Below are 13,408 nucleotides of genomic sequence, written 5' to 3'. Positions count from 1 at the left end.
CATTTAGGTGTAAGCAGCCTTTCACTGTCGTTGTTGCTGCTTGATGCAGAGCAAATTTGAATTGCTCCATACTGTACTCTACATACTGTACACTGTAGAGCAGTGTAATCTGTAAACCTATATGATATATAATAAATCTGTAATGCGGCATCATATTTTACAAGTGTATCAGACGTTTTACTTTTGATTTGGAAACTAACTCACATTTAAACAGAAGAGGGTGCTGTTGCCTCACCTACAAAAACGGTGGGGTGATGTAGAGTTCAGTCAGACTGACTGTATGACAGAGATCTCTTCCTGCGCATTTGTAAACACAGACAATGTTTATTTCAGTCCACTGTTCATCAGTACTTCTGTTCATTCAGATATATTAGCATTTTTTGCTTCTACAGCGTGTATACAGTAACACAAGCACTGAATTTCATAGTGGTACTGCAAAGTACATTTACACAAAAAAAAAATATTACGAAGACTACACCAGCATAGTCGATGCACAACAACCATTCACATAAAAACAAGCTGCTTATCAAGAGAAAATAACACTGCGACCTCAAGATGTTGGATTGGTGATGATAACTAAAGAGGATATGACACTTTTTTATCCATACAACATAGCAGAGTTCAAGTTTAAGTAATGAAATATAATGGGAGTAAATGCATGCATTACACATACAGAAAAAATCATTTATGTAAAGTATTGATGGAATTCCTGCAACGATCAGACACAGACTGAGACGAAGGAAACAAATGATGATTTATACAAATAAAAAATAAAAAAAATAAAACAAGTGCTTGGCATTTTATTCAAAGTTAAATCTAACATTGTACAAAAGCAATGCTATATTTATACACATTTATAAGAGGAAAAGACCAGCAAATCCTCATAGAACAAAAACCTATCAAAATAAAAGTCTGATCTGAGAACAGCTCAGATCTTGCAGATATAATGCAGCTACTCCAAACACTGAATGATAACGAACAACAGCATCACAAAATTGTCATGGTTTCTTCACTTTAATGCACTTTAAAGGTGACTGTGAATTTCTCTGTGGAATAAAACAGTGGGTGGTGTGTTATGGTATTTGATTCTTTTAAAAATGCATTAACAACATTATTTTTGCTATCAGGTTTCCCCTGAGGATTACATGCACTGTTGAACATGCAACCTCAGTTGTCACTATTATCTGGAAAGCGTCTGCTGCACTTTTCAAGTATATGATGTTGTTCCTCTCCAGATGCTTGGCTGACTACCTGAAGGAATGTCGGAAGTGCACACTCCTTCGTTTCAGCTTCTCTGGGTTGTGGGATGCCATGTGGGAAAATTCACGGAAGATGTCGAGGTACGTGGCGTCTCCTGCTGAAGAAAACAAAGGAAAGTGACTAATCTGTCGACCAACTACTCGATTAATCAGCTAATTGTTGCAGCTCTACTTGAGAGTTAAAAGTTTCTTTTACACTGTAACTAAGAGTAAGCCACTTGATAAATGTCTTATTGCTCACCCACAGCTATTCTTACTCTTAAAATGGTATTTCAGAGGCTTCTTGAGTGTCATTCACAGAAGTGCGATAAATAAGGATCCTCACTGTCACAGAAGGAAAAATCTGGCGCTAGTCTTTGGACAGTCAAAACATCTTTTATATGAAAGTTAAGAATACAAGCAGTGAGGAAAACAGACAGCAGAGGAGCCATGGGTAAGAAAAGCCTGATGAATGGAGAGGCAAAAACAGGCTGAGGCACCATGAAGCTTCCCTCTTTCAACTTTGCAGATACTGAGCCTTTACTTTTCTTGTGGCCATGGTAACCACTGAATCTACAGGCATAACAAAAGCAGTTGAACTCTTTTGTGTCCCATGAGAGCTCCCAGGCTCGGCTAATTAAAAAGGGGAATGAACATTCCTGGCTTTCCCTCTGTACGTGAGAAAAACAGGGAGAGATCAGTGAGTTTAAACCTTACATGACATTGGTAGGTTTCTTTCCAATACTTTTGGATTTGGGAACTTGTGCAAAGCATTGTTTATCAGGCTAGGATATTAGGCATTATGTTTCTTCAGAGTCAGTGGAAACTCAAATGTCAAACTCTCCATGCATATTCAAACATGTTATTCATATTCTAGTTTACACAATAAAGATGTTATATTTGAAATACTTGATCCATAATTATTGCACCAGCAGCACAAGAAGTTAGAAGTGTGTTAATTCTGTTAGATGTAGTGAAAGGGTTTGAAAGCAAGGCAGTGAGCACTTAGAAATGAAGCAAAGAAGCAGAGCGAGGGGTTAGCTTTTAGTCACATCTTCCATTTATTTTCAGTCTCATTTTAGAAGACAAGAGGAGTTATTAAACAAAAAACAAACATAGGTAGAAGTTAGTGTTAATATGCACAGGTAACTGTATATTCAGAGACACACGTTCTCTTACAATATTCAAAAGAATTGTACAGATAACAGTCAGAGACAGAAAAAATACAACAAAGTTAAAAATTGCATGTAAGAAGCAAGCAGTTAAAGTGTTAATAGTTTTTAGTTTATATACACAACAGTCAACTTGTTGACATATCCCACTGACTGATATACACTGTAGACACATTGTACTGTACGAGACATAATCATTCAGTGGCTTGATGTAAATGATTGTTTGGTTAGTAGTGTTGACATCATTCATCGAGTAAAATCTGCTTCTTGTGAACGTTTGTAAAGTACTGCACTAAATAATACAAGGCAGGATTAAGAGAGATCGTGTGTTTCAAAGTGCGTCGAATCTATCACTGACAAGCATCAAGGGAGAGGAGAAAACGAGTGAGCTGATCTTTCTGTTGCTGCCACATCTTTTAAAAACATTTCGGAGTTAAAGGGCAAATACAAGTTAGAGACTACGGAAATTATTAGGGAAGGAGACGGAGTAAGAGAAGGGGGAGGGGGTATGTCTTATTTCTTTTCGCTGGGGGAGGGTGGTTTGAATTTTCTTTCAAATTTGCTTACAGCGGCAATATTTTATGGTGAAATCAGTTCATTTAAACGGAATTACCATGATCAGAGGATTCACAAAATAAATCAGCATGAAAGTTCCATTTTGGTGAACTCTCCTCTATATTTGCACCATTGAACAATTGCAAGCCGTCTTGACAGTGCTGACCTCTGAGGGAACATAAAGCCAGAGAGTCCAAAATGAAGGAAACTATCGTAGCTTATTAGCTACGTAGCACCATCCACTTTTATTTAACCCCTTCTGTCGGAGTATAAACACCTCTACAAAAGGCCAATGAGCTGAATGATGTGAATGTGTGAAGTCGTTGAGTAAATAGAAAGAACTTTGGAATAAAATAATTTGTGTACAGTCCCTTAAAGAAGAAAAAAATAAATCATGGCCTACTATGAGAAAGAAAATGATTAAAAAAAACTTGCTGGCTCTGGTCTTTGGTTTGAACTAAACCACAACAGTCCATAGCATCTGTGAAGGACAAGCATCATCTTTGGGAAAACGTTTACGATAATTTTGCCTCGTAACTTGTGAACAGCATCGTGAGTCACTCACAAACGAGGCTGTTCAACACTTTAACCAACAGTCGTCTCCAGCACATTCTGGATCACTGTCATTTACAGTGAGCTACCATGGGGGGGGTCTAATAAGAATTAGAAATCAGACCTGACATCACTTTAGAGCATTAATGGGGTCATTAAATACGGTTTTGGGCAGCGGCCAAAGCTGCCATGTTCATTGTCATCCAGCGTTTTGCACAAACATTACCCAGCCAATGAAAGACAGTGGGAAAGGGGTCTATTGATTTCTGTCATGAATGTCATTCCATGCACTGTTGTCATGATTTGGCAGTATATATAACACGGATATTCACATTATTCAACAATACTAAATGTCAAATATTCACATACACTGTAAACAAAAGCAACAGGGCTTAGGAAGACCTGAGCAACAGCCACCCATGCACTATAAACAAAGAACAAATCTAATATAGGCCTAATCATGATACATTAGATTACCATAAACAAACATTTTAACATACAAATACTGTATATACAGTAATACATGTTAGTGTGATTTATCAAAAATGTCCATCTTCCACTGCAGTTTGTAATGCAGAATTACTTATATATTATGAAAACTGTATTAGTATGAGTATTGGCTCTCTTTCTCGTAATGAGAATATAATGCTGGCACTACGTGTGAGTGCTCAGCAAAATAAAATCTAACAAAATATATCCAGCTTAAAAAAATACCATCTGCATTGTTGTCAAACATAATACAAAAAATACAGATTATCTGTACTGAAATAATCATTGCACTATTGCTCTGGGAGTTTTGTCATAAATTAAGAAAAAAAAAAAAGCGTTCAAACCTATTCTGAGGGGGAAAAAAAAAGGTACAACGACATAAGAGCAAAAAGATAATTCAAATCACTGTTGGTAAGAAAAAGTGCATAATTTCGCTTTTAATTAAACATAAAAGCTTCGCTCGGTTAATCTCTCGATCAATACAGAGAAATGATTCTATGATCATTTACTCTCAGTCACAGTTATCGCACAGATAGCTCACAGCTCCACCACCACTGATCACACTCGCATGGACTACAGATCCTAAGGTAATTAAAAAAGCACAACCAGATCAGAGTTAGTTGAACACAGGCAAGTGAATTGGCTGCATTACCCTGTACTCGTCAATTTGGCATCATTCCCGCATTCACACTCATCTGGGTCACAAATACTGTATAGAGCTGCGTAGTGGGAGGGCTGGCTCCAGAAGCGTTTTTCCCCTTTCTGTATTCCCATATCATTTTTTTCTTTACACAGAATTACAAGACTCTTCTGGATAGTGTAAAGATCCTGTAGGTTTATGTTATGACGACTACTTTGTTTCTGAGAAATCACGTCTTGTCCATCATTTTGATATGGTGGATGGCTCTAAATACTACAGCCATGACCCTTGGCTGCCGTTGCCATTAATCAAGCCAAACAAAACACGTCCTCTTTGCAGTCGGGAACAAAAGATGGCGCCATAGTTGCTGAATTCACCCAAAATTGACCCAAATTTTAAAAGTAAACTTGTTTTTATGCTCTGTGGTCAGATGTTTCTTGCTGAAATGCATCTTGGGAGTTGTAGTTAACGTCTATCCCAACATTTTTATGTACACAGACTTTTATTTTATCAAAGAACCAGAAAACTGCATCGGAACATTTTCATGCTGATCCAAACCACAGAAGAGCTCCAACTGTGAGTCATGCAACAGTGTCTGTGAGAAAAATGACTGGGGGGCTCTTACTTCTAGAACCAAGGGAGTCCAGAATATCTCCTTCCATTTAGCACTACAACAACAACATGATGAAATTAAACCTAGAAGTGTAGGGACAAATGAGCTGTTGCAGGTCTTTGGTTCAGAGCACCCTGTACCCTCTACAACCTCCAAATAAAGGGCAAAGTTGGTCCCGAATACACTGCTGATGACTTGATTGGCGGTCCACTGATTGCTTGACACTGGGGCTGCTGGATAATCTTTAAAAAAATGGCTTACCCCTTTCTTGGCAATGATTTCTCAAGTCTGCTGTGATTGGACTGATTGGACATCACTACGCTCATCTACGCTGATTTTTTTTTTTTTTTTTTGGCAAAGTCAGTCGCTCAAATCTGACATCATTTAAAAGGAAGTTAACACTGAGTTCTTGTGTGATCCTGAGAGGGGACTGCTGATTGCTGGTAGAGGCTGCTTTCTGGTCTAAAGTAGACAGACAGTGCTGGGGAGAGGAACACTAGAAATATTCTGGATGCATCTGATGTAGAGACGTTAGAAGTTAATCTGGTGGTGAAACGTCCCTCTGAGAGAGAGCAAGTGGAGGACACAAGCTCGAAGCACAGGGATCCTCTACAGGTCTCTCTCAGTCTGTGAAATGTCTATTGGCACCCCCTGCACTGGTTTAACACTGTTCGTTTAATCTGCCCGGGCCTGATTCTAGCACTCTGCTATGTTGAGACAGATAAACTCCTGAATGCATTTCTTATACTGTTGCTCAGTGGGACTGCTGGTTGGGTATTGACCTGGCTGTCCAAAGGGTCCCTCCGACTCCCGCATCTCCTCATTCATCCTGGCCAAACGCAGCCTGAGGAATGGAAGGAAAAACAAAGAGAAAAGGAGCAGAATCGTAAAAAAAAACTCATAAAACCTGGAGAGTAACAACATTTTAAGGGAAGAGTTTATGTAAAATTAACATACAGTGTGACTATATCTGCGTTGGCTTGCTGTACAGCTATACTCAAAGGATCCTGGCCGTCCTCATCCCCGTCGTTCTGTGTGGCTCCTCTTTTAAGGAACAAACACACCTGCCTGCAAATACAAGGGAAAAACTGAGATCAAACACAGCAAGCACACATCCAATCAGACTTTCATTTTCAAAATAAGACATTCACACTGCAGAGTCCTGGCACCAGGAATCAGCAGACAAAAAAAAAAAAAATTTAGCAGTCAATCATTGAATTAAAGGTCCCAAAAACAATAAGAGCCAACAGCGTGTCGTCAGAGCAGCACTGTGCTGTCTGACACATCAGATGCTGAAAAATGTCTTTCATGACTAATACGAGAAGTGGTCAAGGGGACAAAAACAGTCACAGAGACACTGGACGAGAGAAGCCATGCTCTTCACACTGTCATCTGATTCACTGCCCTATAAAAATATCGATTACTGCTGCTTTAAGTCAAGCAACTGCTTCCCTCTTGTGGGGACACGCAGAGTATCTGCAGGTTACTCAGAGGACAGGTCTGGACCACTCAACAAATCTGTTTGTACGAGTGGTTCTTGCATGAGGCCCATTGTGCCGGACATGCTGAGCGTAACTTCAGCAAAACATGTTTTATTGAAATGGAAACCGTGCGTGTGAAGAGGTTACAAATGCTACAAACGCAGCCTGGAGTCAACAGTTACTATCGGCCGCATGACTCACCCTGTGTGTCCCAGATATGTGGCATGATGCAAGGGGCCCCTCCCTCTCGCGTCTCTTTGGTTGACGTCAGCAGCGTTCTGGAGCAGGAACTCGCAGGCGATCAATGAACCCTAAAATAAAATAACAACACCAGTACGCTCAGCACTGACAGCAAAAATACTGCTTTAGATTTTGGGGGGTAAAGGGGGCATTTAAAACGGACATTCACTCATTCCCTGCTGCGGATTTATGATTTTTTGTTTGTCGACAGTCTCGCTCGTATCTGAAATTTATTACAAAAATGTTGTCCTGTTCTTTGGCAGCCCTCCAGATGAACGGCCTAACCCTAAAAAATGTCTGGTTGTCATAAAGGTGTACTTCAGTAATTTAGTACTTTTCTTTCATAAAACTGGGGGACTTAAGAAAGATTTCAAAAAAGGGTCAAAATTCAAAGCAGCAGAGGTCGCAACATCCTGACTTTTAGTCCTTCTAATATGGGTCAAGCTCTAAAAAAAAACGCTGGATCCTACATTTCCCTTAATGCAGCTTGATAGCATCTTCCATTACTGTACACCCTCGCCTGCTGGTAAATCTGACAGACATCTGGTGCCATTTACCCCAGTCACTGCCTGAATGAGGGGCGTCTTCCCTTCGTCCTCATCGTTGATCAAATTGACGTCGGCCCCATGCGCTAGTGCTTCAGCCATGACGGGCAGGTTGCGGGCCTTTGAGGCTTTGTACAGCAGCGCTCCAGGATGAAGGTCTCTTATGTCCTCCGGGTCTGACGTCTCCGGCTCGGCCTCCAGCTCTGCTTCACCACTCGAGTCCTCGGACACCTCACACTCTGAGGACGGGGGACAGGAGACTGATTATTTATTCACTGTACTATTTACACGCAAATTAATTTCACTACATAACATTTTATGCTCACAGTGTTTAAATTATACCAAAGGGACCATCTGTTATTCATTCCTCTACTGGACTCACCCTCCTCTGTGACGCTGTTCACCACAGACCCAAACACCAGGATGTCTGTGCTGCCATCTGTGCTGCCTCCCAGCCCGCTGTCACTGCTGAGGCCTGCCGGACCAGGAGACGCCAGAACATGGACACATTAGTTACAGCTGTCTCTGAGTCCTCTACACACGATTCAAGCATCATTTCCACACACTGTTTGGCTTTAATCTGGGTAAGAAGGCTCTTAAATGTGTATGTATCGTGCAGTGGCCTGTGAACGGTGAACATATCTCCAGACCAAATAGTGAGTCGCTTACTTCGAGGCCCAGATCCTGTGTCGAAGTAAGAGAAGAGGGAGTCCAGCTCATCGGGACAAAACAGGGAGTCTCGTCTGAACTTAGCAGCAGCTGTGAGACAAAGTGAAAGAGACAAGTGAGGTTTTTCAAAAATTGCTGAAAATATATATTTTTAGGACACCTGAATGTAATGTTAATACATGAGAGGCACAAACAGGGCCTGAATTTAACAGCTCTGTTCTGAGTAGATAAAAATAGACAGAGATCAGTTAACTCACCCGAGGAGAGGGTAGAAGGGGAGGTGCTTCCGGGCTCTTGTCGGTACCTTCGCCGTGCTTTGGATACCGTGGTGGCGCTGTTGTGTCTCCGACACTTCTTCACACTCCACCGCCGCTCTGGCTTCCTCTCTCCGTTGATGAGTATCTCTGTGGAGCCCAGCTTCTTCAGGAATTTCTTCTCTACATACTTTGCTTTAATCCAAGCCTCTTTTTCCTGCCTGCAAAGGACCACAACAACAAATGACACATTTTAGAGTTCAAAAGAAAGAAGAAAGTCATGTTCATATTGTTTAGCTGCTCGTTTCCTGTAACTCCTACCTTGAACTGGAGGGTAATGGTTTCTTCAGACCTTGCTCTTGGTATGAGCCTTCATAGATGTGGTTGATGACGCTGTTTCCAAGCTCACACATCAACTACAAGGAAAGACAGGAGACATGTCTTTAAGGGTGTCCACACTAAGGCTGCCTCATTCCTGTTCTCATTCATCAGGACACAGCTGAGATAAAACTGTACCTTTAATAATTCTGGTTCCCATGAGTCCAGTGTGAGAGAGCGAACCTTCGAACAGTGAACCCCGAGACTCCTGCAACACAAATATATTTCAAGTTAAAAAAAAAATGCAGGTTATGTTCTGTGGTCAAAGAATTTGGAGGTAAAAGTGGAAGAATTCGACTTTGTTATGACTATAAAGCAGCCGATGGCAGCCAGCTCTAGAAAACAAATGTAGTTTATATTCTTCTAATAAGAGGAGAGGAAATTTTAGAAATGAATCAAACACTGTGGCCATGGATGGATAACTGGACGGGCCTACTACGCCTGAGAGGTCAGGGGGCCCGGGGCCTGTGCCTCAGTACTACAAAAGGGCAAAAACAACCAGAAAGAGACGTATAACAACCACAGGGATGCAAAAGAGTACTGTATTGTTACATGAGTATGTGAGTATCACACCCATCTTCGAACTCAACTACACTCCTGTAAAGTTGTGTGACTTCATCTTGCACGGCTGTGACGCTGTCCAAGCGACAAAATCTGTCCACAGACCAACAGACTTAAAAACACCAGCCAACGTACTCAAATCCACCAATACCAGCCTCGCTGTCGTGGCTGGTAAAAAAAAAAGACTGGAAAGAGACACAAAACAACCACATAGAGATGCAAAATGACCACAGGGAGACACAAAATGGCAAGTCATATATGAGGGGTGTGGGGCCTTATGCTAGTCTGCCCCCAGGGGCCCATTTTTTCTATAATCCATCCACGGCTATGGTGGTGTATGGTGACCTGGTTTGAATAGCTGCAAGAAACTAAAATAACAAGAGTGTTATCCTGGGGGAAACGAGAGAAGCCGCTCCCAATGTCATGCAAATCACTACGTTCCACCGATGACGCTGTCTGGTATCCAGGCAACAATGGCACAGTAGAAAAAAAAAAAAAAGAAAGAAAGAAAGATAGTGTTTCTCCCCTTCGTTTGCCCTTCATTGTAACAAGAGGCCGAGTCTGCTCTCACTGTGAGAGGACGAGGCCAAAGAGGGAGCATGAATATTCAACAGGTGGGAGCGCACACAGGAATGGGCTTTGTGATTACATAAGCAGCGATGATTGCAATTTAAAAATAACTCACACAATTCCCGAGGGGAATTTTTTTCCCCACTGGGAGCCTGAAAACTAACCTCACTGATGCAACAACGTGATGTAACCGAACGCGAGCGTGGTGCACTGATCCGGATGATGGGAGAATGTGTTTGTCCGCAGCAGGAAACTTCATTCAACAGCATTACATCACATTCGCCAGGATCCGACAGTGAACTGAACTATTCAAGGACTTTGTCACTGTGTGTGTGCCTCGGCTCCGCAGCCGTCTTTCTCCTCTCACTTCCCTCCCTCAATGAAAACTCTCAATCAGAGCCAGGCTGATCCAATACGCAACGTACTGCACTTTAATCCCCTCAGCAGTGTGTGCGCTAGAACGTGCTCGGTGTCTTTAGCAGCACAAGGTGAGGCACAGGCAGCTGGCACCACTTCCTTTCTTCAGAGCCAGTAACCACACAGCACATGGCGGTGGTGGAGGTGTTCGAATTTTTCAATTAAACACTCAACACTGTTTTTTTTCTTATCATTTAAGATGAAGATGTGTGCAGTAGCACTTAGTATTTTTTAGTATTTCATTAAATTCATGTGGAGATGTTTTTTTTCTGGACTCTACCTGTGGATACCGGAGCACTCGATACACAGCAGGATGCCCAGGTTGATGGAGGCCCAGCGAGGGTCGGCCTGGCTGCAGTCGCAGCACTGCTCGTTCCCCGGCAGACACTGGATCCGCTGCAGGATGGTCTCCCCCCGGGCACTGCGATCCCGTGGCTCGCTGGCTGAATCGATGCTGCTGGTGGACGGGGAGGCAGTTCTGTCCAGATGCTACGTGGACAAACACATTAGATTGTAAAATGCCATAGCAGCGTGTTTTGCAAATCTGCTTTGTTGTACCAGGTTAGTTGGGGTTTATAATGTTAGGATATGTTTTTGAATAGTGTCCCGTAAGTGCTCAGTTTACAGCTGAAATGATTAGATGATGGGCAGAAAATAATAAATAAATAAAATAATAAAAACTCATTTGTAAGTGGTTAATGATGAAGTATTGTGACTTACCTCTATGTAGTAGGTGTCTGGGCTCTCTCTGTAGGCTGAAGCGATGCTAGCTTGGACTGCCTGAATCCATGCTTGTCTTAGCTTCTCAGATTCAGCCTGAAGCATACAGCTCCTGTAAAACAAACAGCCATGGTGTTACCAAACAATAACGTGCCTCCTGACAGATCTACATACTGTAACATGGTGCAACATGCTAAACAAGCATCATAGGTTTCATATGTTAGTGTCAGATCTCCTAAAGCGGTGCAGCGGGCAGTGAGTGTGTGCCTTACTTGGAGGGGGAGACGACCTCAAAGCAGAACCTCCTCTCGATGTCCTCACACGGTTTAACAGAGCACAGCCGCAGGTCTTCCACCACCACTGTCAGAGAGTCCTGCAAATACACAACACACCTTCTCATTTCTGCACTTACCAACAGCCGAGGCACAACACAAATATAAAAGAAAAGCTGTTCGTCCCTGATAAGACCATTTTCCTGACAGTGGGAAGCCTGGGAGCACCTGACCATTAGATATTTACACACACTGATGTCAAGCAGAGAACTGGAAATGACCCGAAAACCACACAGACCCCTGCTGTCTGTCGAGCCTCAGATTGAGAACTCAGATATCAGCAGAGACCTCCTGACTCACACAGAATCAGTAGATCACAGCAACACCGAAAACATTAACGTTACGCTTAACCTCTTAGAGCCCACTGTACCCTGGGGAAAACTGGAATAGCTGGAAGATATATAGGACTTGCCTTGAGCTTCTTCTGATAGACCAGCTGACTGTTCTGTATGGAGAACCACCGTCTGGAGAAAGAGGGAGATTAATAAAACATATTTTAGATGGATACCCTTTCGATGCTTAAGGGTCAGTGTGCAAAGGTGAACCATGTTACGGTAAATATAGATTTCTGCCATGTTAGTTACCTGTTCCAGGTCTTGAAGGCATTGCTGGCCCTCTTGAAAAGGTATCCCTCCATCACCACACCATTAGGAGCATCCACGTTGAACTCCGCCTTAGAGTCGTCATACGAAAAGTCCTGAAAGAAGAGAGAAGAAAAACAGAGACGCAAGACCCGGAAATTAACCCTGGCAGTCACAGAAAAGGTTAACAGACCAGCTGATCATTGGCAGGATGTTGTTCCGACCTTTTAATGGTCAAACAGGAAGCAAAACACATCTGCCTTTTCTGGGGTGAAGAGGTTGCCTGAGTGCTGTTCCTGGAATACCAGCAGCATTCGATGTGCGCTGTACTGTACATACAGTCCATAAACCAACCAAATCATGAGAAATTGTGCGATCAACTAGAAACGGTCACGTGCGAGTCCATGTATGCATGGAAGTGGAGCTGCATGCCATCTTCCTGTGTGGCACATAGGGGCATTTCATAACTCAACAGATGTGAGTATGACGCAGATAATTACATAAACAGAGTGTGATTCATGTGAAATTAGCCTCTAACCTTTTCATGATTTACAGCATGACACCTTTAACAGCAAACAGAGAGTAAAGCACAGGTATTTAGGGCACAGGGCAGAGTCATCCCTAAATGAGAGGCTTTAGGAAGCACAGTAATCGTCATCTAAACATCAGTGTTTTCATGTGAAGGAGGAGAAATATGACACACTATGTCCTCAGACTGCTAATAAACAACATTGTAGAAGTAATGCAATATGCAGTAGGGGACAGAATATCAACTTATCCAAAATTGAATTTCAACTTTGCATGAATGCATGTGGCCCTGAGAAAAGGCCAAAGCCAGTCTTCCCACCAGAGTCAGTTTAGGCTGCACACTTAAACTGCAGAGATGCAGTCATATAAAAAAAAAAAGTAGCTCTAAATGTATTAAAGTGTCTGCTGCAGCGACCCATATAAGAAACAACCTTCACTGACTGTGGTTTCATAAGAGGGTATGTGTACTCGCAGCAGCCCTGCACACACCATTAACCACTCACTGCATGTTTGAATAATAGAACGACTTTCTGCTCCCCACATATCACCATTTTAACTTGTATACATACGAAATAAAGGTCGGATTCCCGTAAACAGTCAGCACTGAGACACGGACCTTTGTCAGGCATCATGTTTGTACTAAAGCCACAGGTCGTGACACCCAGAAAACCAAACCTGTATTAAAGTTTTGAAGAATTGAGACAAATAGCAACGTACACATAGACTTAAAATTTGATAAACAATACATATCGGAAACTAATGAATACAGATGAAAAGAGAAAAAAAAAGGTTCTTTAAGATGGTCACAACAAAATAATTGAAGTTATCAATTAAAAAAGTGGGTCAAAAAGGAGGAGGGGAGGCAACAACCAG

The 13,408-nt window shown here is 42.1% G+C and overlaps 1 protein-coding gene across 4 annotated transcripts in view; it reads right to left on the bottom strand.

Annotated features, from left to right (window-relative positions):
- Window positions 1-340: 340 nt before the first annotated feature.
- Window positions 341-13,408, bottom strand: part of LOC121200200 (arf-GAP with coiled-coil, ANK repeat and PH domain-containing protein 3-like) — a 57,056-nt gene continuing 43,988 nt past the window's right edge. The window contains exons 11-25 of one of the 4 annotated variants that reach the window (XM_041065301.1): window positions 12,011-12,123; window positions 11,839-11,890; window positions 11,367-11,467; window positions 11,095-11,206; window positions 10,655-10,863; window positions 8,965-9,034; window positions 8,770-8,864; window positions 8,452-8,669; window positions 8,195-8,284; window positions 7,908-8,009; window positions 7,538-7,764; window positions 6,942-7,051; window positions 6,217-6,327; window positions 6,042-6,103; window positions 341-1,357 (exon numbers count right to left, since the gene is read on the bottom strand). In XM_041065301.1, coding sequence (XP_040921235.1) covers window positions 1,248-1,357; window positions 6,042-6,103; window positions 6,217-6,327; window positions 6,942-7,051; window positions 7,538-7,764; window positions 7,908-8,009; window positions 8,195-8,284; window positions 8,452-8,669; window positions 8,770-8,864; window positions 8,965-9,034; window positions 10,655-10,863; window positions 11,095-11,206; window positions 11,367-11,467; window positions 11,839-11,890; window positions 12,011-12,123 — 1,782 coding nt within the window. In that variant the 3' untranslated portion in view covers window positions 341-1,247. The remainder of the gene's footprint in view (window positions 1,358-6,041; window positions 6,104-6,216; window positions 6,328-6,941; window positions 7,052-7,537; window positions 7,765-7,907; window positions 8,010-8,194; window positions 8,285-8,451; window positions 8,670-8,769; window positions 8,865-8,964; window positions 9,035-10,654; window positions 10,864-11,094; window positions 11,207-11,366; window positions 11,468-11,838; window positions 11,891-12,010; window positions 12,124-13,408) is intronic. The other 3 variants (XM_041065312.1, XM_041065323.1, XM_041065334.1) reach the window with 3 other exon arrangements.

Source organism: Toxotes jaculatrix, chromosome 2, assembly GCF_017976425.1.
Source record: "Toxotes jaculatrix isolate fToxJac2 chromosome 2, fToxJac2.pri, whole genome shotgun sequence".
Classification (NCBI taxonomy): Eukaryota; Metazoa; Chordata; class Actinopteri; family Toxotidae; genus Toxotes; species Toxotes jaculatrix.
This window is presented reverse-complemented; position numbering and strand designations above follow the sequence as displayed.